General features: G+C 39.1%; 2 protein-coding genes across 6 annotated transcripts in view; both read right to left on the minus strand.

The window, feature by feature from the left end:
* Nucleotides 1-1621: 1621 nt before the first annotated feature.
* Nucleotides 1622-6952, minus strand: LOC117499520 (uncharacterized protein C6orf118-like). 3 transcript variants are annotated; one of them, XR_004557714.1, is made up of 10 exons: nt 6871-6952; nt 5050-5666; nt 4643-4765; nt 4199-4246; nt 3639-3763; nt 3490-3551; nt 3074-3205; nt 2883-2936; nt 2738-2799; nt 1622-2649 (listed from the first exon to the last, which is right to left on the minus strand). XR_004557714.1 is itself a non-coding variant. In XM_034151936.1 (10 exons), the coding sequence occupies exons 2-10, from the start codon at nt 5662-5664 to the stop codon at nt 2601-2603; spliced, it is 1278 nt and encodes a 425-aa protein (XP_034007827.1). In that variant the 5' UTR covers nt 5665-5666; nt 6871-6952; the 3' UTR covers nt 1622-2600. The 3 variants fall into 3 exon arrangements, 2 of the variants coding, with proteins under 2 accessions (XP_034007827.1, XP_034007828.1); XM_034151936.1 differs by having other exon boundaries at nt 3074-3213; XM_034151937.1 differs by lacking the exons at nt 1622-2649; nt 2738-2799 and having other exon boundaries at nt 2845-2936.
* Nucleotides 6953-8194: 1242 nt separating this feature from the next.
* The window catches only part of pde10a (phosphodiesterase 10A), a 63943-nt gene continuing 44274 nt past the window's right edge, over nt 8195-27863 (minus strand). For 2 of the 3 annotated variants that reach the window (XM_034152172.1, XM_034152174.1), the window contains exons 3-22: nt 23976-24004; nt 22758-22878; nt 22072-22121; nt 21814-21954; nt 21198-21353; nt 20419-20469; nt 19241-19299; nt 18633-18684; nt 17951-18093; nt 17345-17437; nt 16974-17160; nt 15917-16059; nt 15676-15759; nt 15445-15595; nt 14845-15000; nt 13760-13932; nt 13509-13620; nt 13236-13316; nt 12723-12811; nt 8195-10728 (exon numbers count right to left, since the gene is read on the minus strand). In XM_034152172.1, the coding sequence (XP_034008063.1) occupies nt 10629-10728; nt 12723-12811; nt 13236-13316; nt 13509-13620; nt 13760-13932; nt 14845-15000; nt 15445-15595; nt 15676-15759; nt 15917-16059; nt 16974-17160; nt 17345-17437; nt 17951-18093; nt 18633-18684; nt 19241-19299; nt 20419-20469; nt 21198-21353; nt 21814-21954; nt 22072-22121; nt 22758-22878; nt 23976-24004 (2171 nt within the window). In that variant the 3' untranslated portion in view covers nt 8195-10628. The remainder of the gene's footprint in view (nt 10729-12722; nt 12812-13235; nt 13317-13508; nt 13621-13759; nt 13933-14844; nt 15001-15444; nt 15596-15675; nt 15760-15916; nt 16060-16973; nt 17161-17344; nt 17438-17950; nt 18094-18632; nt 18685-19240; nt 19300-20418; nt 20470-21197; nt 21354-21813; nt 21955-22071; nt 22122-22757; nt 22879-23975; nt 24005-27863) is intronic. The other variant, XM_034152173.1, reaches the window with a different exon arrangement.

Raw genomic sequence — 27863 nt, forward strand, 5'->3', positions numbered from 1 at the left:
TTACTGTAATCCTCTCATTCTCTGTGGCTCTCAAACACATCAAAGTAATAATGTAATCTCATTGCTTTATATTAGGTTTTTAAAGACTTAAAAGACACATGGAACATGGAAGTGCTTTGGTTTCCTTTTTAACTCGCGGCACATTTTTTCATTTTTATTTCACAAATATATACAAACATATACAAAAATACAACCACATACATAACAAAGAACAGTCACACATTATATAATTTCAAACCCCACATCATTAAAGTGAAGTAAATGTAGCTGGGAGGGGGGGAAAGAGAAATAACAGCATTGGAGTAATGTTTTTTTATTTTGGTATATAAAATACAGGGAATGAAGTCGGCTGTTTCATAACAACAGTGAAGGTATGTGACTCCTGATGAAGGGGAAGCAGCACCATCTCCTGGTGGCAAATATCTTTCCTTTGTTCCCCCCCCCCCACCTCCCACTTTGATTTGATTGACTCATGGTCATTTGCACTGCTTAGATAAACTGTGTAATGTTAAAGAATGACCTAATAAAAGTCGAATCCCACATTTTTAAAGACTTGTAGCTGATTGTACCATTCAGACCAAGTCCAGGTATTCCTGAGACCAAGTCCAGGTATTCCTGAGGACAGTTTTCACTTTCCAAAATATGAGAATTGTCCTCTTTACCAAGACACATGCTGGTCCTCTGAAATGTAGCTTCTTTTGAGAGTTCAATCTCTCTACCTCAGTGCCCTTTTTCATGTACTTTAGTTATTTAATATGATTTAAAGCTGTATGAAACTTTGGGAGTCATTTGTATTGCCTTGTTCAGATAATTGTCATCAATATCTTTCCCATCAGCTGTCAACTGGCTTTGTACGGTGATGTTATTTTGCTGCCGTACTTTGTTGACAATGTGTTTCTCTCGAGCAGTGGGAGATGCTTGAGAGGCATTTCAGCCTGTGGCCTTTATCAAGATCTCACAAACTTCAAACCATCTTCACGTTGTTTTGAAAAAGGTCACACAGTCTGACACTTCACTGAATAAGTAGACAGACAATCAGAATATTGTTTTTAAATGCATTTGTCTCTGCTGCCCTCTGGTGTTTGAAGAGTAGCATTCCCTTAATGCCCGGAAAATAGTTATTATGACCTTTCAGTGTCAATATCCAACAATCAGGAAGCAGAGGTCATAACTTTTAGAAAAGGAAAAATAGAATCACTATAATCTGAAAAGAAAGTTCTTATTTTGAACTTCAATTTAAGTAGTTGAAGTTGAGAGTAAGGCTGTTATTTAATCCCGTGGCTTCTTGATCTTTCAACTGATTTGTAGTTTTCTCTGTAAACCAAAACATATAAAACAGTGTAGCATTATATGTTAAAATACCAGCCCCAAAATGTACTCACTTTTAAAACAAATAGTATTCACTACGTGCAAAATGCCTCCTTTTAGAATGTTATACTGAATATCATATTATTGTGTTAATCACTCTCAAATGTAAGGCCATTATTATGTTGTCAATGTGAAGCCACTTTTAGATTGATATACTTCCCTGTAGATTGGTGTTATAGAAATGTATCATGAACTAAAGTTAGATAAATGTACTTGAATAAAAAGTCAAAAGCAGAAAATGGAAAATGTCAAGTAAAGTAATACCATGTCAACATTATATTAAAGTACAGTACTTCAATAATTGAACTATCCTATATTTCTCCATTGCCGACGTCAGAGGTCTGTTTTATCGTTACCAGTTGTGAATTATATTATGGGGTTTCGTGTTTTTTCTTCCAATGCCTCATTCACTCTGTACAAATGAATACTTACTGGTTTCTTGTAGCCAGAAATGAGAGAAGGACTTATTATCCTCCTAATCCTCTGTGGTATCATGTTCATGTGCGGCTCAATACAGAATAAAGCGATTTATGAGACGATATCCAGACCTTTTATTCTGCTTTAAAAGCAGCTCTCTTTTTATTAATTGGCATTCAAGTAGCTTCAGGCTGTACATACAGTTCAACTAATTTGATTTCTACCCCAAGGATGAAGTTGTTCATATTAACAAGGCACTGATTGGACTGCCCTGGCCCACAAGAACACCATATGTGAAGTGTCAATTTCACTGCTGTTCATAAACTGATGGCTGAACAACGAAACCTGACGTTCTCTCACTAAAAACAATTGCTCAAAGCTGTTTTAAGTATAGTTTTGAGGCTGTTGTACGAGTTGTCCTTGAGTATATTTATTTATGCTACTGTACTTATACTTCTACATCAACACATTTCAGAAGCAAGTATAGTAATTTCATCATTAGTTTAACATGTAGAGCTAGTAGAAAATAATGACTACAAAACTATTCAATATGTAAATTAAGATTTCTTATACACAAAACACATGATTATCTAAAATGTTATGCAATATATTGATTCAACTTACAGTATATAAAGCAGCTAATGGCGGTGGCAGTTGTAGGCTTTCATCAACAGTGTTATTACTGTACAAAAAACGAAAGGGCTAAAAACAAAGAAAGATAAAGTAGCTTGCTGGTAGAAAATGTATGTCCTTAATTTATTGCACTTTGTATGTCCATCTCAAGAAATGATCCCCCGGTTTACTTGCTGATGAAGCTATCCACACTCTGTGTTTAGATCACTGTGTATTTCGTCCCACAACATCCTATTGGTAGAAAATACAAAAATAAGCATCAGGTAAAAAATGGTCACAAGTCTTACATACATACTCAAATATACAATATAACATGTACCGTCTCATGGCCTTGTTTGCTTTCTCTCTGCTCAGTACCATGTTGATGTTGTTTTCCAGATCCTTCAGAGGAGACAAAAACATGACCCACTATCGCATAGCAGAACATGCACTTAGACACAGGAAATAAAAGCTAACTCCCTTGCCTTGTTGGTGATCTTTAGACGGTCATTGGAGGCTATTAGTCTCAATATCTCTTTCTGAGGAAAGAAAACAGGAAATCATTCAAAAAAAAAGAAAAAAAGGTTGATGTTTAATGTGACATATCAGCCAAAATGTTTACTTCTGAGGAACAGGGCGAATATATGAGTATGAACAGCAGTTTATCTCCCAGTACCTTTTGCTCTTTGACGTGTCTTTCAGTGTCTGCGATTGTAACAGAGGACACCGGTTTCCTCTTCACCTCCTCCTCCAGGTGTTGGATCTCCCTCCATGTGCTCAGAACCTGAAGCCTCTTGGATGTGTTGTCCTGCAACCCTGACAGACACAGAGGAGCCTCACACACTGTAATACATACTGTACGTATTGTAAATACACACCCCTGCAGGCACTGTCACAGCTGACTCACTCAAACTACAACACTCTCTTTATGTCTGTTTGCATGACAAAGTCATGATTTGTTCAGTCTGTCCACATCAGAGACACAGGACATTTAGAAGTTAGCATGTGCTGCTGCCTGCAGGGTGATATACAGCAAATGCTTAGAGGTGGTTCACTAATGATTAGATCTACCAATGTAGTCTTGAGACTTACTCTGCGTGTCACTGTCCTCTGGGCCTGCGGTAGCTGGGACATTCTGTGATTTATTTCGGACTCTGAAGTTAAGAAAGAACAAACACACTTAAATAATACTAAGACATAATTGTATACACCTTTTATTGGTAGAGAGATCGTTGCATTACCGTTTATTGTCCTCTAGAGCTTTTCTGGCCTCCTGCTCCAGCCTGCAAACCTCTTTTACAGCTAATTCTAAATCTGTTTGGCTTTCTTTTTCATTCGAAAGAGCTTTGAGGGAAGTCTCCAGTGACTGTAACAGAACAACAACATAAACATGTTACCATGTGCAACTGTGAGGTTATACTCTTGCCTCTAAAAGAAGGACCCCAGCCCTGAGGACAGTCCCTAATGGAAATATGACCGTGAAAATGAACGATGATCCCTGTGACGAAAGTTACCTTTGACCCTTTAGAATGTGACTGAACAAAAGGTGCGGTTTTGTGACATTACAAGGACTTTGTATTCAAAAGTAAGATATGAGGGCTAAAGTTTGCACTATATAGGTAGAGACATTTTCACACACCATTAAAAGCAATTTCTAGACCTTGGAATGCAAGAGCTTGATAATCCATCTCACTAAACATGAAGCCATCACACTTTGTTACGCGTCTTCTTCTTCTTCTGATATGTCAGAATATATCAGAAGAAGTAATTATTAGAAAACAGTAGGAGCAGTGTGCTTTACCATGCCGTGGGAAGCCATCAAGTGGTTGACATACAAATCATAATCTGTCTGGAAGAAAGAGAAAACATCATTTATAACATTATATACTATAACTATGTGTATTTAAAAAAGTAGATGTAATTAAGTTTGGAAATAACTATAGTAGTATAGTATATATATATAGTATATAATAAATATAGTATTCCATGAAAATGCCATAAAAAGTCTAAGTATATTATGCTTTAATAAAGTAATACAAAAATGGTGTAATAAATGGTTTTCTAATGGATGAGGACTGATGCAACCGTTGCCTTGTGATGACCTGCTCAGACGCATCATGACCAATGGTTCCAATGGTTGCTCTACTTCCACTTGATACACCCGGGACTCCCTGTCTCTTGGCTCTAATACGTCTGACAGCGCATGCTAAAAATGTGTTAGTGGGTACAGAGCAAATGGAAAAACCTTAATTTCCCTCAGGATGCGTCCAAATACTGGCGAGTCCTCACATACATCATCAAAGACGTCACTGAACACCGCAAGGCGGTCTCTGCTGGGCCAGCTCTGAGCTGACAACCTTCTCAGCTCCTGCGTATGACAGGAACGAACACACACACACACACACACACACACACACACACACACACACACACACACACAACACACACACACACACACACACACACACACACACACACACACACACCACACACACACACACGTTGGCAAGTTAAGATGAGTGTTAGAACCTGTGCATGTTATTCATGCACCTTCTGCAGGTTTGACAGGGTGCTTCAGAGTTGCCATCTAACGTTAAATTAACATTAGAACATATCAAAATGTGCAAATACAAAAATAGTGACCGTTCTGACCTTTTGTAGTTTCCTTTCATGAATTTCAGCAACATTTATTCCACCCCAGAGGTCTTGCATGGCTATGTCTTGCCTTCTGAACAGTTGTTTTGTCTTTAGCTGGCCATTTTTGTTCAGGCCTTTCTCATCAGAATGCTGTTTCTCCTCCGAATCAGTAGAAGAACTAGACATTTTTGGGGAGAAGGCTTTTTGTTGGACTGGCAGAACGTTTGAGGAACAGTTAACAACTGTAGGTAGACTTGTATCTTCTCTTTTGTCTGTATGTGGAGACACATTAGTAGCCTGATCTTGAGTTGACCTTGAGGCTTCAGACTCTACTGAAGAAGCGACAGTGGAGAACTGGGAGAGACGCTCTTTCTTTTCTTTCTTCTTCACATAGGTCAGTGTTTTCGTCTGTGTCTGCTGGGGTGTCAGAGGGTTTTGGGGTTTGTCTAGGCTCTTCCAGAAAGACTGCTTTGTCTCGCTGTGAGGCTGAGGCTGGTTCAGACTGCGGGGCCCCAGATGACCTGAGGAGTAGGACAGGATATCGGTCTTCTGACCAGCTTCAGCCGCCAGCAGCAGTCTGTGGATGTCACTCCTGAAGCACCCGGGGCTCGGCTTACATCTGCTGGACATGGCTTTGAAGCCACAACACAAGATGTTTTAAAGACAGTGACACCAGGTGACAAAACGTGTTTTTATGCAACATAATTGTGATGCTCCATTTAAAAAAATGAAACCTAAAAAATGTGAATACATTTTTAAAACCTGCCTACAGTAGTTAGGGCTTTAATCCAATGTGCCTCACAAGCATGAAACAAGCTTGAATAACATGACATGCTGGTAAAACTCTGCCTAGGGCTCTCAACACTCGGCTACGACTAAGATTTGCCAACAAATGTCTTTTTTTTAATGAATGAATTTGGTTTTCCTAGCATTAGGTGCCATTACAGCCCTGTAAATATAGAAAAAAAAGTTTAAGTATAGTGCTGAAGTATAAGAAAAATATTTTGGTGCAGCTCAAAACATTAGCTCAAATAATTACTGTTACTGTGAAAAATAGTAACAGGGTGGACATTGTATGCTAAACTTGACAATTGCTACCTGTGTGCTGATAATTAAGCTAGCACTTTGTGACAACAGAAACATATATTTGATTAATAGATTAACCATATTCTTACAAAAAATTATCAGTGTCCACTAAAAATGATTATAACAGAGTGGACACGTTATGCTTTAGCGCAACAGTCAAGCTCCTTATGAAGAGTGAAGAGTGATACTTATTGTGCTTCTTGTAATGTACACGATGTTCCCAATCCTTCTTCTTGAGTCATAAAAATAGTAGAATAGTAAAGGGTCGCGGCCAGGAGGATTTAAATCAGAGTAACAGGGGGAACATTCAAACGTGGGACACACTTATGAAACAACTTTAAACAATACAAAATAATTAACAAGACACATTTAAATTTGGTGAGGAATATTAATACAATGTCGAATTTGTTTGATTTTTTTTTTTTTACATCTGTTATGGAAGTTGATATGGCAGTTTGGCCTACTAAAATCTGAGTAATTATTTAGAATTTTGAATATCTTGGGTATATAACATTGTTTCTTTTATGGTAAAAAAAACAAAACAAGCTTTTACAAATAAGCATTCGCCCTTTTAAATGCAAATGATTATATAATGTCTTGGGGACCTAAAATGGCACTAGGAATGACTTACCTAGCACGAATTCGACCAAATTGCTTCCCGTTTCGGTTTTACATTACTTTATTATATAATCTAGGTTATAGGCAGTAAAAACGTTTTAAGGAAGCAGAAACCATAAGTATTAATCTTACCTTTAGCTAGTTGTACTTTTTGTCACGACACAAAGTAAACTTTCCTCACGGCCCAAGCAGTTTGTTCTTTGCTCGGTCTCCATGGAAACCTAAGCGCGTAATGTCTGCGTTGCGTTCACTGTCTTGATAATAACCGTACCCATGAGTTTTGACGTGCTAGATCTAATTAACACATGATGAGGCATATAGACGAAGTTAAAGTGTATGCACCTGTACAGTACAGACATTTATTTTACATTTGGCACATTGTGCACAGTAAGTTTAGGTTTATGAGTATGCAAAGCCAAGCATTAATGAAAATAATTGAAATATTTAGGAATTAGCTTGCATTATGATTTATTTCTAGTTTTGTTTTATTGTAAAATGCCTTGTCTTTTATGCTGCTGCAACAAAAACAATTTCCCAAATTGGGATCAATAAAGTACCATCTTATCTTATCTTATCTTATTTGAGGGATGATTATGAGTCATTACGATACTGTTTTTAAAAATGATTTACATGCTGAAAATAACGCTTAGTCGTATTATTTGAAATGAAGACATTACTTCTTGCAATTCATGACACACATGAAATAATTGAACCAATCAAAGAAGTTGGGCTTCACTTTTAAATCAATATATTTCGAGTAGAGAAACGGCAGGTGGTATTTTACATTTTCTTGTTCCTGCAAACTCTCAACAAACATCAGAAAGAGAGTGTAGAAGATTTTTGGAGATCAGGCCGGGACTTGTAAAGCAGGGGCGGATTGGAATATTTTGAGGCCATCAGCAATGGGTTAGGGTTAGGTTTTGCTGGATTTGTTAGGTTTTGCTGAATCCTGAATCCCATATCAGGGTTGTGAAGCTTGTTAATTATGGTCAAGATCCATAAACAATACTGTAGCATGTATATACATACTTATTATTGTGACTGACCAAATCCTTGCACAAAGTAACCCAATTAGCCGACAAATCGTGTAAACTAAAGGACATCTTGTTACTGCACAACTCCTGTACACGCTTTAATCAAACTATTATCTTAATTTGTATAATCCACAATCATTTCGTTATAGTGTGCAGGTAAAGGCCCCGTAGTTAGTCTACAAAGCAAAGAGGAAGGAGTAGAAGGGGAGTAACATTTTGGGCTGGAACGACCCGACTTGGCAAGTGGAATAAAATAATCTCGTGGAGGATGGAGGAAGCTCCCAGAAGTTTATCAATAATAAACACATCCTGAATGATGCATTGACACATAACATTGACTTTGCGGCTCTATCAATGAAAGAGTATAGTATAATACATGCTGGTCATTCACACAGGAAATAAAGACTAATCTGACAAAGAGATGTATTTTTCAGGTATTTATTAAAAGTCATTTGGGCTACTGCTCTTACATTTACAGTTTAAACATTCCGCAATTATTCTGGGTAACAGTGACATGTCAAGACCGTTTTGTTTCTCATAATGTTAACTTTGTACAAAACAAAAAGGCCAACATTATTTTGCTTTGTATAAAAAATATAAGTTAATTTAAATTTAACTCTAATTAAGAAAATAACAATAGTAATAATAGCAATAATAATTATAATTATCAATAATAATAAAAATGATAAAGATCATAAGCTAAACATAGTGCAGACAATGGTATATAACTGGTGCTGAAAAGTAGGAGGGACAGTGCAGTGTTATGGATTTAACCATGTTCTCAGGTGGGGACGGAGTGGAAAAGAGACGGTCAAAAGCATTCTTTCTCAAACGCAAACACACACACATACACACAGTGTACACACTAAGTCTGAAAGTGCACCACCGCCATGCAGTTTAGCGCAATCAGAGCATCTCAGTCTGTACAAACTAATTCCTAGATTGCCCACAGTATACACCTGTGTGCAAAATAATATATAAAGGTCAGTTTAGGTGCATGCTAATTGTTGCTCTTGGTTGAAGCTTACTGGAAGCCATTCTGAGACGTGAGACGGAACACAGCATGGAAACTGATGGCGCACTGACCCACGTGCCTCCACCATTTTGCAATCAACAAAACATTCATCATAAATGTACATTCACACCATTGGGGGCCACAGTACCAGTTGTAAAAACAAATTATTTTAGCGGTATTTTCAGTCTTGGAGGGACGATGTCCACTGGAATGACAGTTTCAGACAAGAAATATTGTCTTTTGGAAGATCTCGGAAACTCATTTTGAAAGAGTCCAAATGGACCCCCTTGCACAGCGCTGGAGAGGACGATTTATTTTCTTGGACAGGCCATGGGGAACCTGTGTTACACACCTGCAGAGAGTCAACCAAACATTCTTGTGTTGCAATCCCAGAGATAGACACATGATGCACTTTATCCCAACAGGTCTGACATTTTGAGAAAACATGAAGCTGACCATTTGTGAGACTTCTGTTGAGCTGCTCTGCCTGGCAACTACAGCAAAAAGGCTTCAGTGTCATAAATGTTTCACACTGTAGCTTTTAACCCAGCAAGGACACCCGTCTATGTCAAAAAGAGTCAGCATATCTGTGGTGACTCATTCTCCTATTCATTTAATTAATACCTCACTAATGCATCACTCCTTAACCATGTTGCTATACATCAAGGTTCCGTCTAGACATTACATAAGGAAGTCAACATGTTGTGTCACTGCAAAACATCTTTAGAATCTGCTGGGACACCTAACCAACTTGTGCAGTATCCTCATGTTTTATTCATGGCTGTAGAAATGATTACTGATTAATGAGGAGAAACCAGATTGCTGTGTAAAATAATGTATGAGGAGATAGTGGCGTGAAATATAACAGTAAAAATACAATAGTATACAACCTTACTTTATTATAAGCCTGCACACTACTATACTGTGGCTGATGCTATTTGTGCATCTTCTTTGTCCTGCAAATATTACTACTGCTGGCCTAGGGACAGATCCTGCTATTCAGAAGATGTTAGATGGACTATGCAGCAGGTTCCTAAATGCCAGGAGGGTCCGGGGGCCGTGCTGTGGGGTCCACTTCAGGGAGAAACATTGTGACTCTCTTGTGACTGTGTCCACAAGTGTCCACATGATCTAACTCTGCTCGTCACAGTTCCTCCACGCTTAGCGGAATACGCTGCGGGGGGTTTCTCCACGTAGAATAGGCTGTATGTCTTTATTATTCAAGTACTGCAAAGGATTTTTGCTCAAAAAGTAATCAAAAAAACATTCTGACATCCACCTTCTCAGTAAGGTGGCATTAAACCATACATCTGCTCTACACATTCCTCCTGTCTCTGGAAATACCTTGCTGAAGTAGTGCACGTACGATAAACCTACCACAGAAGGCAAACAGTACCATTTCAAATCAAAATAAAAAAAGCCTGAACAAGATTTCACATATGTCTAGCCTGTGAAAGGTTCAGAGTAAGGCCTCTGCAAATACAAGACCACAAAAGAATCAGCTCATATAAAATAAAATAAAAATCATAAAATAACAGAGCCAAAATTAAACTACCAAAACGGCACAAGTCCATTCTACCAAATGAATTCCCAAGCTGAGTGGATGTAGAGTTATGGGTCCAAGTTCTTCCCCATCGGTTGTCTGTCAGTCTCTGGGATCTGTGAAACCGTCAGTGTTGACACCTCCGTCACCCAATGAGGTAACTGTGTGTTTTCAAAGTCAGGTCGCCTTTAGCTGATCCGTCTCCTGCGAACACAGGATGTGGGTTTTCCCCCTACGACCAAGTCCGTGGCAGGATTCTTGTTGCATTCCTTTGGTGGGCCAGCAACCCCTTTGGTAGTCAGTTGTCCACCTTGACAGGGCCTGGATCACAAGGCCGCTCGGGCACGACGTCCTCCACCTCTCCCCGCGAGATCTTCTCCCATTGGCTCAGGTTATCCCTGCAAACACAAAACACCTCCATCAGACTCTGCATGCTGTCACAATCAGGACTGTGCTACTAACTCATTATCTTTAATTTCTTACTGCACAGACTTGGAATCTGAAACAAGCAGATGTTGTTGTATGTGGTTTACAGTTAAAAAACAACCACAAATATTTCTTATTCAAAATGTTTTATGTTTTATATTGTAGTAAAGCACAGTATGTTGAAAATACAAGATTCTTATTTATACATGAATCAATCATTTTTGATTCTGAAAATCATGTCAGTATGAACAAATACAACCTAATAAGGCAACATTATTCATGTATTTATAAAGCTATTTACAATTTTCTATCTGTCATAAATAAATCAGCGACTGTATTCACCATGACACAGACGGTCTGTGGTTTGTACTTGTTTAACTTTTGTCTAGTTTTTGAACAGATATGAGGAGCTCCGCCTACACTGCGTTAGAGTTATAAACTGAGCTCTATCGGGGTCTTTAAAACTAACGCGTGCGCACGCACACACGCACACACACAGCAGCAGCCCTCTACTTGCTACAAACTTAAATATGAAAAGGTTCAACTACGCACACACACACATAATCTCGGCTCGCGCAGCACGCTCACAGGCATAGATTGCGCAATAATGTATTGCGCACCTTGGAGGTGCAGTGCATGCATATTGTCATTCAAGAGATGCGTAGTTCTTTTGGAAAACATGTTTTTCTTTTAGCCTATTTATCTCGTTAACGTAAATAATACTCATTACATTGACACATGCATTATTTGTGATTAAAATAATGATTGTTGGTCATGTATTAGCGACCACCAAAGATGTATGATTTCACTGCGTCCGTGGGAGCTCAGACCCCTCCTTATTGGCTCCCACATAACTCGAACCCTGCGTGCGAGGCCCTGCAGTGGAAATGCGCCATTAATGAAGTGTTCTATTGTAGCTTCTGATGGAACTAGTTAGTTGGCACACAACAGTAAAACACTTTGCTGCCACAAGGGTGTGCAACTGATCAAGGTCAAAATGCTTTTAAAGAGCAACAAGCTTACCCCAGGAGGGGCGGGCACATGTGCCACATGATCCTGTTCAACAGGCAGAAATGACACATAAAAAGCATTCTTGCACTCTTATCAAATGTAAAAACACACACACAAGTGCATAGTGATAAGAAGCAACTACGTGTGCTTACTCAAGTCCTGTACTGAGTGTGACTCCATTACAGAGGGAAGTCATGTGCTTTTCTGCTTCCCTACATTTATGAGATGACTTAAGTTATTTATTTCTTTGCAGATAAAGATTTCAAAAAACGTATAATGACAAAAATAAAATACAATGCATTGTTAAACAGTAAACAAACAAAATAAGCTCTTTTGAGACCAGCTGCACACATTTGATTACATCTTCATTATTACTGCATCAAATATGTAATAATGTAGCAACTAGAGCCCATTTTGCTGCAAAGTGAGTCATTTACTTCACACTCTTCTTAATTCTACTTTTTTTCTTTAAAAATAATGGGTTTAGTATTTTTATTTTAGTAAAATGCTTTTAGGTGACACTTGTCTATCTGAATACGTTTTCAAAAAGGTCTGATCACATGCTTTTTAAATCTTATATCAGGGCAGTAGCATGTGTGTTTTGTTGGTATTTTGAGTGGAACTCTTGGAACACTCGTCTTGATCACATCTAATCTTATTTGTCAGGCCAGCTGCTGCTGTTCAGACGAGGCCAGTCCCGCCCCTTTTTGCACGTCAAGATGATGTCATTGCTTCTATTGGCCGCATGAGATGTGCAATCAGCACAAGAAGATAGTGTGAAGTAACTTTTTGTTGTTTTGTGTCTACAAAAATAAACAACACAACAACAATTTTACAGTTAGTGTTTGTAACCTAACACGAAGATACATTTTTTGAAACTTGGCTTTCTGTCAAAGCAGTGAACGCAGAAGGAAGCTTATCCTAATACTTAAAAACTCCAGCTGTGAAAACTTACTTGCAGGCTCTTAGAAGAGGACCGGATGGAGGGAAAACCGCCAATAGTGTCGTGTAGCACGGAACTGCAACAGCATTGTAGAATCCCACCTGAAAAATAATGACGAAAAATGAATAAACCAACAGAGGAGAATAGACAATAGAATCAATAAATAGATGTATGTAAAACTTTAAGAAATATTCTGGAATGCTATTTGACTTGTCTTTAATCTCTTTGGCCATTAAAAAGTGTCCAAATAAATGTCCACACTTATATATACTACTTAAATATTCCAAAAACTGACGTCCCCATTTTCCAACTATTGGCAATCCTACCTTGTCATACCTTAGCATTAGCATTAGCCTCTAGCACTCCTCCTACTTCTCCTTCCAAAAATGACTTACAGTCAAATCTAGCTTCCCTATTGTTTTTATTCTGTATACCTTCCTAATGCAGAAATGTGAATCTCTTTGAGTGGGGTCTTGGGAGAATGAGCCTGGTGAGAGACAAAAAGGGTAAAAATGCTGGTCTTACTTGGCCTTGAGGAACTTCATCTTTCTTGTCTCTGTCCATCATAGGGATCGGCTGCAACCCAATCTTCTTCATCTCATCTCCCTGTGGAGGAAAAAATAAGGAGAGAAACTGTGATGAATCCTCTGACCACTAGACGACAGTATTTTACACTCTGCAAAGTGTAAGACACCTAGGGGTATCAGCTTTTCTTGGTGACAACAGACACCTGACTGTTATAGTGGAGGCACTAAATGACACTCAAACAGTTTAAACTCCAACAGGATCCCAGTGTACCTCAGCCCAGAACTCAGCATAGATGTCGTTGGCGGTGAGTCGTGTGATTTGCCACTGCTTGGTAACAGAACACAGGTCACATGCTGTCATCATCAGACCAATCACACGGTCCCTGGAGGGGAGCAAAGCCTCGTTATAGCCATGAGGAGAAACTCAAAGTGCCGTTTGTGTGCAGCAGGTCCGCGTGTGATGCTATGAGACCCGACCTGACCTGTGTATGGTGTGGGTGTGTGTGTGTGTTGTGACCTCACCTGTGTGTGAGGTTTTTCAAGTCCAGCACACTTGTGTTCATCAGCTCCGACAGCTGCTGGTGGTTGTTGAAGTACAGGGCGAGGTCAGTAGCGATGATGGCCTTTCGGATGATCTCCAACACCTGCTCGTACTCGCTGGGTTTCAGGTTGGAGAAAATATTGTGCCCTTCCAGCTATGGGAAACAAAGAGATCAATAAAAAAGCAAAAGCTCCACTTATGAGGCGTTCGGCTCAGCTGGATTACAGAAGCCTGTAATTCATCTCAGGCCATCGCAGGTTCATGCAGATCCTGGACGGAACAGAAGAGGGCACTCTGAACTAAATCATATCATGTACCTAGAATAGTGTGCTTATGTAAACCTTTGCTTGTTTGGAAATATATGTTAATTTAAGTATTGGAAAATGCTCTATCACTGTGTCTATCACTGTTTATTGGTTTCTGCTACAAGAGAGAGCCAACACTAACTAACATATTACATATAAAGAGAAATGGCTCAGGGTAGCACATCCCAGATTTCCGAATCAAGGACAACAAATACTAGCATTTTACCGGTTTAATTAGAGCACACATGGCAATAGATATACGCTCACACATTTCGCCCCCAGAGGTAAAAGATTCATGTGACAAATAAGATGCTTTTAAACTTTATCCAAAGTCGTTCAAAACTAAAATGAGTCAGTATGACATTAGAGGAATTTGCTTGTGAAAGGATATCATTTTTGGATAAGTTTAAGAAGAAAATGAAAATATCTAATGCACTACAAAGTGGTTATTGTAGTGTAATAAGTTAAAGGTGAGTCACATTTTTTTTAAATTATTATTATTTTAATATGTGTATTTGAGATGTATAAGTTGAAAAACGACAGAAATAAACTAAATGTTTTTGAGCTATTTTGTATTTTCTGCGATTCTTTTACAAGGGTGACGGAATATTTTTGACAGTCTTGACATGTTGAAATGCTTAAATAATGGAAATGTTAAGTAAAGCACATATATATATATATAAATATTAGCATTCAAAATTATGAATTAGTAAAAATGTTGACTTTAATTGTACAGAAACTTCTGTAACGTGGAGCTCTACCTGCAGGATGGAGACGGTCTGGGAGAAGTGGTGCTGCTCCATGGTGGAGGTGGAGTACAGAGCGGCCAGCGGGTGGTCAAACTTCTGCAGGTACGAGTTGCTGTACCCTCGGTGGTCCAGATCATGGCACAGGCAGGCAATCAACAAACCTTTCTTCTGTTAACCACAGGGGGAAGATCAGAAAGAAAAATCACAAAGATTACATTAGATCAAATATACTTTATTAATCCCAAATTGGGATTTTTTTCCGTCGTAACACAAGGCATTGAGTCGAAAATAAACAAACATAACCACAACATAGAAACATCTCAAAATAGAGAATAAAACAGAACTTAAAAGTAAAATATATACATATTGAAAGTGAAGGATATAATCTGTCGACTATCTGTCAAATATACACTATGAAGAGCCAATTACAGCTAGGTAGGATATTATTTACATTAAGTGTGCATGACACAGCATATTAAATAAAATATAAATGTAAAAGGTACAGTGTGGAAGACACTATATATACAGATGGACAATGGAAAAAGGACCCCGGACACTGATTTGATTTAGTTTTGTCCCGTAGTAAAATCCAGACCCAAAATGTTAACAAACCTCGAGCTCTGTGAACATCCCGGAGGTTTTCTGCAGGATGGCGTACATACAGTGAGCCACCGTCACTGCGTGCTTCCAGTTGTGGTATGGCACACGCCTGTAGTTCTTCCTCACCGACATAGTGAACCGACACAGCTTCTCCAGCTCAAAGCTACACACGGAAAGAAAAAGCAGGATCAACAATAACTAATCTTAAGCTTTGATGAAGTGCTGACACTGACAACACCTTACCTGGTCTTTCCACAGGAGTTATGAACCATGTAGATGAAGACAGCAGGCCAGATCTCCTCAAAGGGACTAATGTCAAAGTGGAACCTGGAGGAGGGAGGAAGAGAGTCTTAAATTAGCATTTACAGCACACAGAGGGACTTCTGGACTCTGTCATCGCCACTTTCACCGACACGTGGCACGGACCCAACTACACTCACAGCCGAGATAATCACCAAAGATTCGACCTGGAAAGGGCACTCACATTTCAATCTCTTTATAAATAGGTGTAGGGAGGTTAAGCTGGGTAAGAGTCTTCCATTCTTCTGATGTGCAGATGCTGTGATAAGACAGCTTTTCCATGGTCACTCTGTAAATGCATTCAGAGTGCCGGATCCTGTGGTACATCTGCAGAGACACACAGGACAGGAATTAAAATGTCGAGAGAGAAACTAAACACTCCAGCACTATAAAATACCAGGAGAACATTTTATACGTCGTTGTTGAATTATTTAGAAATGATTTTAAAGGGGTCAGACAGAGTTAAGTTATCCGCAACAGTCCTGCGTTATATTTTGTCTGTCTACCAAAAAAACTGTCTCCACATCTGGTTTGTATCGCTGTCCCCTTCCCAGACAGTCGGGTACAGGCGCTGAGCCGCGCACCTTCCACCACAGATCGGCATAAATCAAGAGTCAGCCCAAGCGAGTTTCCTCAAGACTTGAGGCATAAATTACAGCCAAACATAAATCCTGTCAGCGAACGGATGCAGACTGCTTGTCTTAAAATATTAACACACGCCTCATCAATTTTAAAACCAACTTTGTGACGCTGCTCCTGCGTAAGTTTGTCGCACGAGATGATGGTGAGTCAGGCCCCCACAGAGAGGAGAGGCTTTGACGGACAGACCACACAAACGCAGGCTTCCAGAGCTGATTCCTAAAACGTCTGTGTGTTCCATGTAAGGGATAATTATCACAGACAGAAAAATTGCTTTTATTCTTTTTCATTGAGCAACGCACACTTAAAAACCTTGGAAAAAATGAAATGACTTCTCTGACAAATAGGGAAATCTGCAGCCTAGTAACAGCTAGAAAAAGCCTTCCAGCTACAGAATGAATTTAGGGCAGTGATGAGGCCTCTACGTCAAAGGTGCAGAAAATAAGAATCAAGTATTCATGACCATGAGGAATTATATAATCTACCTACACTGCAAAAGATAAAGCAGGCGTGTGCAGAGAGATAAAAAAAGAATGGAGTTTTGCTGTTGGAGAAAGTCAGTTAGTCATTTTAACATTTTAAAACTGGTTCAGTTTACTCACGTTTGCACAGTGTAAGGCCAGAGCACAGAAGACAGCAAATATTTTAAAGTTGTTCTCATCTGTTTGAGTGAAGGCACTTCCGCTTAGCTTGTTCACCATCTGCACCACACCTATAACGCTCCCCCTACTCACGATGGGCATGCACAGGATGTTACGCGTGGTGTAGCCGGTTTTGAGGTCCACCTCTCTGTGGAAAGAAGCATACAAAAATGAGACGGACAACACTTAACTGAGGTTGGATTGTGAGAATGAGAGAAAATGGTCAAATAATCTTCCAAGACAAATTATAGCACAACTTCAAGACAGTTAATAGGGCGATTGATAATCAAATACAATGGAAAACATTGGTAAAAGAGTATGTTGGAGTTTACCGGTTGAACCGGGGGTCTGCATAGGCATCTGGGATATTTAAGACTTCCCCTGTCTGAGCCACTTGGCCAGCTATTCCCTTCTCTATAGAAAACCTAGAGAGAGAGCAGAGAGGAGAGGACACATGTTAGCTTAGTGAACTGCCAGGCTGTCGTAGCTGCGTGAAAATCAATAAGGAATCAATAATATGAAAATCCATGTTCAAACCGGTTTTAGAAATGCAATTTACAGCACAAAGTGTGTAGATTTAGATATTTGTATTCAGAGGGTAAAAAGTGATGATGTTCCACTGTCATGGTATCACAACTAATTAAAGTAATAACATTTATCCCCCAGTATTTCAATTGACTTTCTATTAGTGGAAGCATTTCTTTCTTTGCTTTCTGTCACCAGAGGAACTTGTTTACTGTACACTATAGTTAACAATGTCTTCTAGGGGCAGGAAACACACCTTGTGGATGTGCAGAGCGAAAAACTCACCTCTTCTAACCCTTCAAAATAAACTAGCACTTTGCAATAAAAGCTAAGATGTATGTAAAATCAAAGGTAGACACTTGTAAATGTAATGAATTTAGCACAGTGAAGGAAATAATGTTAGTCTTACACACCTAATTTCTTTGGTTTTCCTAAAGACAGGTTTTCCTTCTTTCTCCTCCCCGATATCGAACAGGTCGGAGTACAGTTCTTTGTTGTTGTGATCTACCTGGAAGAGTGCGCACCTGTCCGCATTCACCAGGTTTTTTGCATATATCTGCAAAACAACACCAGGGACAGAACCTTATAAGCAATACTGAGAGTTTGAATACAAATAAACACATGCATCTAGCAAAACATAGTGCAGTTTAAACGTTTTCTTGGGAAACAGTTAAATGTGAAGAATGTAAAAAACACACAGTATAAATACAGGTCATTCCAGTTCATTATAGTGTTTGAACCAGATGACTTGAATGACCTGGGATTGACAACACAGTCACAAAGCAATAAAATACATACAAACAGAGAAGTGGGTTTTAGTAGAAAAACAGGAAAATCATATTTTACACTGATCCAAATCCAAATACTGATAATCACTTTCCTATTTTATGTTGAGCAAAGCCTAAACATGTATTAAGTGTGTCAATGTATTTATTATATTAATAACAAACTATTATTTTGAGGAGTAGTATACCTATTATTATGATCATATATTATTTCCTTTTAACACACATAAACCTACATAACACACACTCGCAGGATGTGTAGCCTTGAAGACAATGTGAATGAACACATACTTGCAGAAATCACACTCACCATAATATGTTCAAGTAGAGAATCTATTGCCACAATGTTATCAAAGTATGTTCTGTGCGAAAAGAAGAAATGGTGCATTGAGATGTTGACAAATGGGAAGCTCTGATGACGTTCACATTCAAGACATGAAAGCTAACCTAAAATGCAGTCATTTGTTTTTATTGTGTGAAATAATAGGTGATACTTTATTAAGATATCTTGAGTATGTACAACATTTCAAAAGCTTAGTATTTGAGGTTCAACTGTTTTGCTTTGTCTGTAGATATTTACCACTATAGTATATGTGAAGATTCATTATCTCTCAAACATAACATACTCTTAGAGGTTTTTTTTTATTGGTAAAACACATGTTGCGTGAATAATTCAAGTACATGTACACAGACACAGCCAAACAGCTGAATTGTTGAATCTCAACGAATAAGAAATCTGGTATCCAAATAAAGTGTTACCAAAAGTTTTATTTAACGTTTGACCTGACATGATAAAAATATGTACGTTCTAATTTATTTATAATAAAATGACACTGATGTGATGTAAATACACTTTTAGTATGTATATTATGAGCAATAATTTAGAGTTAGGAAAACTGTCCCAACAGCAACTCTTACTTTGACACGTCTAGAAGAAAGTCATTGAGCTCAGTCTGTTTGGCGAGGCCTCGGCACACCTGGAAAGACAAAGAAGAAATAGGTCATGACACTGAGACGTATCGCACATAGCTCACTGAACACATACAGTACAGCATCATGTGTGTACTGTCAACAAACAAACTTGGTGTCCACACACTTGGCTGTGGGTTTTCAGGAGTTTGAGTAACAACACAGCTTTTTGAAACATTTGTTGACTTCACTTTTATAAAACACTTAAAAATATGCAAAGTATGTTCCCGGTTTCTCTTGAGAAAACGTAACAAACTATTAACACAAACTGACTAAAAGGATAATATCCACATTACATCACGCTATGATCAATAACATAAACCCTGGTACAATACAGCCAGTATAAATATACGCTACCACAATGGGACACAAAAAAATGAGGGTTAACAAACATAGACTTGTACAATTTAAAATATTTCACTGTGCGTGTTATACGCCTCATAAGTTTATTCAGTTCAGCCCAATTGCATATCCTTAATGCTGAGGATATGGCTCAGATAATTGGGAACTCATACATGTGGTTTGGGAGAATTTAATAAAATACATATGTTAGAAACACGACAGAAAGTCATAACAATGAACCACTGAATATCTATATTTGTTAGACATAAAAAAGGGATTTATTTCTCTTATTTACCAGGAATCTAGGCATCCACCTTCATTCAAACAATAGTGGAGAGAACAACATATTGCACCCCCTGAAAAAGTGTTAAGTGTTACAATGTTAAGGTGAATCTATGTAATTAAAAGTATATTGTGCACACATGTTAACACGTACCAAAAAAGAGGGGCAGTGATCTCTACATAGTTATCTCTATATGTTTTGCAGCGTGCCGCAGCGCTCAGGCTCAGAGGTCCACTGTGGCTCCACTGAGGTGTTGTGCTGTTCATATGAGAACACTCGGGCGTAATGACACCCACAGGGAGCTGTTTGTTGAATCTGTGGCTTAGCTGATTGGACTGGGCCCAGTTACAACCCAGTTCCTGTACACAGTGGATTTCGCCCTTTCGTGCCCCAGTGCAGAACCAGAACAAACAAAGTCATCCAAGATCATCACAATATTTGGGACGGGGTAGGCTCCCCCTTGCTGAGTCTTTAGTGATGTGTTACAGTACAGCTTGCTCACCTGTACTTGATGAATGGCAACTGCTGCCCATGCTAAATTAGCTGTTGCAACCTGGAAAAGAATGTGAAGATTAGCTGCAGGAAATAATAATATATATCACAATTAACACAAGTTTCACAATAACAAGGTTTAATCACATTTCCTCTGTTGTATATAACAACATAATGATCTGTTCCGCACATCAGGCGCTCTTATAATTACAGAAGAAACAGTTGGTCTACAGATTGACAGCCACTCAGGGCACACAGACACCTGTAACATTGCTGCGTCTGCATGTTTGTATTGTGGATTTAAATTTGAGCAAAATACAATTAAAGCTGCACTAACAGATGTTTTTTTTTTATCACATAACTATAAAGAATAATGAGAATTATTTCTATTAGTTCTATGGAGAGTTTGAAAGTTGCGAGCTGATTTCTTTTGGTTCACCTTATGTCACACCGAAAAAATTAACTGATGCAGGTTTGAATAAAATCAAAGAAAATGAGACAACAAATAACTTCATAATCATTATGTCATTTAGAAAATATTGTCAAGAGATGGTTTGTGGAAAGATTTGGATTGTAAAGCCTCAAAGTTCATTCACTGAACTTGCTTTGGCAACCTGTTAGCAACTAGTATAACATAACCACAGCATAAAGATTTTACACAATCATCTGAACCCCACAAATCTAATAGAGATCTTAATTAATCCAGATTAAGGTGAATACCAGGCTAACTGTAGTTCTGTGAGCCTTGCTCCAGCCTCCCCCTATTGCTGTGTTTTGGGTCAGACTGACCTCCTGGTGGCTGAGGTTGAAGGGCTCCTGGCCCCACTGCCGGTGCAGCTCCAGGATGGCAATGAGGTCCCCGATGGCAGTGATGATGGGAAGGCACAGGACAGAGTGAACATGGATCCCTGAGTCCTGCCCTGTGCCGTCGGGGAAGCGCTCGTCCTGCAACACAGATCAATAAAGGTTATTTCACCTGAAGTGCACAGGAGTTTAGCTGCGAAATCCACGGATATAGATGACGAAGAACAAAAATACTTACATTTTCCCCCAGCAGAAAATGTAGGAATTGAAATTAGGGCAACTAACAACTAATGATTTGAAAAAAAATCATCTTGATTAATTGATTGATGAAAAATGCCCATCTGTGTTTCCAAAGTCCAAGTTAATGTCTTATTTTGTGTTCAATCTCGACACATAAAACTGAGACAATCTGAAAACCTCCACACCTGAAACAGCATTTTCTGCCATTCTAGCATTTCATATAATTTTAATGATGGGTCTGTTTGTAAAAAATAAATGTCTGATTATTATTTTTTTTTATCAAAGATCATTGCGATGCAGTATTTTTGTTAGATTCCTATTATGAGTAAATCTGAACTGGTTGCAAAGAAAACAGCCTCACCCCCATGACGTCCTCTACTAGCAGTGTTTTGTGAGTTTTGGCAACATGAGCGGCGATGGTTGTCCCAAATGCGATGGGGCCCGAGGGGATGAGGCTTGGAGGGCCATCCTTGGTCCCCGTTGGAGTGAACAAACATAAACTCTATAGAGAAGAACAGAAAAGAACAGAGAGGGAAACAGATATAGCGAGAAAAGTAAATTAAATACATGAACTGAATTAGAGTGTAAAATGTATTTAGCAAATGTCCTCTCCACTTACTTTGTTGCATTCTCCCAAAAAATAAAGTGCAAATCCATCAGCTTTTGTTGCTGTAGAAATAAAAGACACATGGGTCACACAAAAGGGACAACATTAGCTGTGTGTTCGTGTTACATCCTTTCATATAGAAATGTCAAACAATAGAGGTGAGTCTACCTGAGAGGAAAGATGAAATAAGGACATAACAGTGCAGTTAAAATCTAATAACAATCTATTAACAATGTCCCACATAACAACAAGGGCACTCTGACCGAGGGCTTTGAACGCCATCCAGTTCATCTCATTCCCAGTCCTCCTCTTCAGTCCCATTTCACACTCATATATAGGTCATGTTATTATACAATGGGAAGCCGAGAGACCGGAGGATCGACAGTGAATACACAGATGATCAAGAAGTTAATGAGCAGTGTGGTTTGGGTGAAAATGATCTTTTGGTTTGACTCTTTGACAACAATGAAATGAAATGCACCATGTCCATTGTTAGAATGTCCTAAAAATAACTTTTTTATGTATGCTCATTTTCTTTGAATTTGTTATTATTTCTTGAGTTATTAACCACAGCAATTCTTCTTGTCAAAATATGTTTGATTCAATTCCAGTAACATATGGAGATTATAAAGACACCAGTGTGATGTGAACTGAAGCTGAGAGTTGTTTTTGATAAGCTGAACCAAGTCTTCTTTCACCTTTTTTGATGATGTTGCACAACTCATAGAGCAGGAGTTTGTTGTCTCCTCCAGTGTCCAGGCGCTGCTCCATGTAGCTGTTGAGTTCGTACACCACACCCTGCATATTTGAGTCCTGGTACTGCTGGACACAAGGCACACCGATATTGCAACTCCACAGCTTTGCATAAACACTGAGATTGAGTTTCCAAAAATCAACATGCTGCAATCTGTACTGTTACTGCAGCAGCTAGCTATTACTCAAACTGGGAGAATTCTTTTGAATGAAAGAGTATCATCTTCCTGCCATTCACAAAGACACAGCCATTCATCACAATATTACCCTCCACCCCACCCTTACACCCCCCTCCACTGATGCATGCTCCCTAAGGAGGCCACCTGAGCCCCTCTGCTCTGATTAGAGTCCCGGCAAGCTCTGCTGCTCAGCCTCAGCTTTAAAGTGTGGTTATGTAAGAGGCAGACCTCCTGCCTTGTCGGGCCACAGAGCCGTCTATTTCTGCGCCTGAAGAGAGGGTGAGGGCAGGACGGCAGGGAGAGTGGCGTACTAGAAAGCCTCCCTCAAGGGAAGCCTTCTATCCTCCCACATCCTGTTTGCACAGACGTATGGATGACGCACCGAGGGGTCGAGTGGCCCTTGTTTTTTTTTCTCTGTGTGTGAAGTCCCTTTACCCGGATCAGGGGCCCTGCTGCGGGTGCTGACACCAGGCCTCCGAGGGCTGTGAGGGTGTCAGGATGATAAAGGTGTGAACATACGTGTTTGCAGCACAGGGGAGCCACTTGTTCCCATAAATCCCTGCCAAGTCACTCGCAGAACATGCTAACAATGCAGCAGCTTCTTTTCCTGGTTAATCTATTTGATGTTGCCCTGAACAGTCACAGAGACTGGCCTTTTCTGGACAGCACCACTGTTAGCAACATTAGCATTAATGCTATATGCTGCATCATACTGAAATAATGCATGAATTTGTAAAATTATACTCACAATGCTCTGAAAGACCATGAAGACAAAGACAAGAGTTTTCCAAGAGCAATGTTAATCTGCACTTTAGTTAAGTACAACGAGACATTTTAGAATCCGTAACTTTTGTGTTATTTGGAATTATTTCAGTTATAGTGTCAATAAGGTTGGCTTTTGCAACTAGAGATAAGGGGATAAGGTAATAAAAGATGTACACTTTTTGAATAAATATGTACACGACGATAAAGAAGAAAACCTACCCTGCTGACGGCTGTAGCTGATGTGTCATCTGTAGAAAGAAAGAGGAAAGAAAACAATTTAAAATACAACTTGAAAGAAAGTTCGACTTTATGATCAGATCTGACATTATCAACAAGTGGACAAAACATAAAGACTTGGGTTGAGTATGAACTAAGGCTGTGTTCAAACACAGCATACTAACACATTAGTCATACTCAGTAAGATGTATTGAATGTTGGCTCGGAATAGGAACATGGTCGTTACTATCATTAGCAACACATGCATTGTGCATGTGACGCAGGGAGGACGTATTGCTTGAGTTTACTTGAGTGTGAACAGTCTGCTGGTAATGGCATGCTTAATTGTTCATTTGGTCTGCATTATGCAGCACACAGATTCAGTATGTAGTAGTATGGTTATAGTAGTATGGCACATGGTTATTGCACAGTTAATGCACAATAACCTTGTGCATTAACTTTAAAAAGTTGAAAAGCAACACAGAAATCTGGTCCGGCTGTTTAGAGGTTGAGTTGACACAAATGCAAAAGCAGCCAAAAAGCAACACCTTAAAAAACAGTGGTCAGGTGAAAGGTAAATGAGCAAATGCAAAAAAGATGCAGCATTTAAAACACAAGTATACATCACGTATAAATTAGGTATACATATTTTATCTACTTTTGATGCATGGAGACATTTGCTTAAATTATGTTCCGTTTTAAAACAGAATTAAGAGGAGTATTAATCTAACTTGACAAGTGCAGAAACCTGTGGCCTAGAGTGCAAATTCCTGGTGTGATTTCAGACTGTTGGAGAGACAGTAGACATATGACTATTGCTTTTGGACGTAGACACTGGAGTATGTGATAATAATAAAAAGTCTTAGCCAATCACAACAGTTTCTGGACTTATAGTCTGGGAGTGCTACTTGGGATGAAAATAAAACTATTCACACAGCTACGAGCAGCTCTTCATTACACACGGGGTCACCACAGCACATGAGAACAGTGAGAGCTCAGATCTCTTTGGCAACCTTTCATGTGATCAAACCATCTCAAAGGGCGGGCACATTTTTAGAAATATCTACTGGAGTGCAGACTCGAGCTGGTTCTCTTTTGACACAAACCTCTTTGTACATGTGAGGAAAGACATTACAGTCGGCTTCATTGTTTGTTGTTTTAAACATTCTTTCAGTATGCTATGAGTTTCCTAACTTAGCCATGAAAGCTATTTTAGAGTGAACCCCTGGCCAGGCATGACGTCAATCAGAGGACAGGGCTGCGCTGAAAAAGACTTCAAACTCCTTTGGAAAAAGGATGAATAGAGACAGAATCTTTTCTGAATGACTTGTTGAGGCCAAATATATTCGGACATGAACCCCCTTTGGGAGAGCACATTTTTACAAACCTGTTGTAGTTTGTAAAGTAATATACTGTTAAGTTGAATGTCATTTTAGAAAGAGGGCTGTGCAAAAAAAACAGATTTTGATAAGAGGATAAAAAATATTCCATTATCTACCACAAATTCACAATTGTATTTTTATCAGATTGTAATTTTTTGGGTGAACAGTACGTCTGTAGTGTTTGCTAGCAACATGTGCACATGCCTGGGTAACTCTAAGCTATGAGCTGCATTAAAAAAAAATTCTCCTCCGTGACCTGAATTCTTAGCTCTCAGACCCTCTTTATCTACTTGGCTGTTCGAATGGACCAGCAACACGGCTGCCTCTCTCTCCTCGCCATGGGGTGGGGGGGGGATTCAAAAACCAAATGCAAGCAGACAAAATAACAAAATGCCGGGTCGAATGGATTTCAGATAAAGAGATTCAGTTCTTGTTGAGGTGAAGCGGTTCCCCCTTGGAAATGTAGACGTCGGCATCTACATTTTTTCTTTACAGAAGTAACAACGAGAAGACACAAACGGTAGAGCTAAGTACAAGTAAACTAGGTGACTATAATGTAACAATTAACTTAACTGAATACACTTGTTGAAAGGGTTGAGTTCTAAGACGGAATTAAAAGCAACACCCAAATTAAACAACCCTGTGGTAGCGACCTGTCAATCAAAAGGTAGCCAAGCCCTTAAACATATCCTACTTTATCATCTACTCTACTTTAAATGGGACAATAATTAACAAAATGATCATCCTATTGTGAAGAACACTTGAAACTAGCGATTGAGAGCATGAAGTCAGGTTAAAAATGTTAGCTGAGGTAACAAATCAATGAGAAGGAGGGTCTTGTTTTCATAGACTTCTATACATTCTGACTTATTTGTGAAACTGCAGGAGTCATAACTGATGGCGATTAGAAAGAATGCACGTTTAAGGCATGCTTGGGTCAGATGATTGGGGTCGGCCCTGCTTGCTGATCAAAGCTGCTGTGATGTGATTTCTAGCAACACATCATTCCCACTTAACATTATTGTAAAGTGTTGCAGTGTGAGTGATTCCAGCAACACTGATACAGTTGTTATCAGTAAAATAGCATGATGGTGTGCAAATGAATGATCCCATCACGGCACCAAAAACATTTTGATGCAGAAGAATTGCAAGAATTTCAATTTCATTGTTTTAAATGTGATTTGGAATCATATTTTGGACAAATGCTTTTAGCAATTTGTTCAATCACATGACTCAGTCCTATGTAAAAGTATTTTAATCTTCAGTGTTATTCCCTGTGTGTCGATTTTCCCCAAATGTTCAAAGTTCCTTTTTGATTGTCCAGGCCTGGGGATGTTGCAGATCCAACTACATGTAAAGTAGTCCCAGTGGAACCACATGATGATCACTGAGCACTTATCCACGCACTGAAAATATTGTTAGGAGGCAAAAAGGAACAGGAAGTAGCATTTTAAGGCTAGATACCCTGTATGGAATGCAGTATCTTCCTGTGATACGAATGCAAGTGCCCTTTATATCTGTTGTGTTGCTAAACCAGGCGCTGCTTGGACCCATTCCAGCCCTTTTTTTTAAGTAAGCAAGTAGATCGTGTGCACACGACACATTCAGCAGGTGCAGGTCCAGCATGGCTCTTATATTCCCGGTTTTCCTAGAAACCAAAAAAAAAGCTTACTATATTGTTTGTCTCTTGTTAAAGAGATAATGGGTGGACCGTACCGTTTGGTACAGACACCTTTCACATAAACTAGACCCCAAATATATAAAGCTGACAACTTGCCTGTCCAGCTATGCAACAATAACATCTTTGTGTCATCAGGTGTGTGTCTGGGGATTTACTGTACTCTAATGATACAACTTCCCCTGGGGCCCAGAGGGAAGGTATATGAGTCAGCGCACAGGTCTGTGTGTTTTACCACCATACGATGTGGTCAGCCATCAGCACAGGGACAGAGACCTGTAGCCTGTTCTAATGCCATCCCATATTTTCAAAGATCTGCTATTGCTTTTAGTAAACACAGGAGGAGAGAGCCAACATGTTCTTAGAAAATATACTGACAGCTCAACGAGTAATGAACACCAAACACTAAAAACTGTCCAGTAACTCCTGAGAGCAGCAGAGGATGAACAGACCTCTTCTTGTAACTTCATCACTCCATTCAACATCTTCCTGAACCGGAACAACCTCAGAGTAAATGTTTGGGATGTCAAGCTTAAAGCTGACATGTATCAGTTTAGGATATGTGCTACCTGCCTCAATGCTTAGAGGCTGTTTTGCAGATTTGGCTTTATAAGGTCAACTGTACAGCACTTCCTGATTTTAGTCCTTGTCTAAAATAACTTATATTTAGTTTGCAGCTTGAGAGTGCTATAGTTAATACAAAATCATAACTTGATAGGAGTTTTTGCATCTTATTTGTTTTGTTAATATCAAGGTATTTAACTTTACAGAGAGTCCTGTTGTGGCACATACTCTCATAATTTGCACGTATTGATTTCATGATAAAGCTTT

This window comes from Trematomus bernacchii, unplaced genomic scaffold (assembly GCF_902827165.1).
Source record: "Trematomus bernacchii unplaced genomic scaffold, fTreBer1.1, whole genome shotgun sequence".
Lineage (NCBI taxonomy): Eukaryota > Metazoa > Chordata > Actinopteri > Perciformes > Nototheniidae > Trematomus > Trematomus bernacchii.

What these genes read in the sequence shown, in the direction of transcription:
- LOC117499520 (XM_034151936.1), bottom strand. Translation starts at nt 5,664, where the DNA reads ATGTCCAGCAGATGTAAGCCGAGCCCCGGGTGCTTCAGGAGTGACATC. An exon ending in ATGAAAGGAAACTACAAAAG is followed by an intron (nt 4,766 to 5,049) that starts GTCAGAACGGTC and finishes TGTCATACGCAG; the next exon opens with GAGCTGAGAAGGTTGTCAGC. An exon ending in GTCTAAAGATCACCAACAAG is followed by an intron (nt 2,800 to 2,882) that starts GCAAGGGAGTTA and finishes TCTCCTCTGAAG; the next exon opens with GATCTGGAAAACAACATCAA.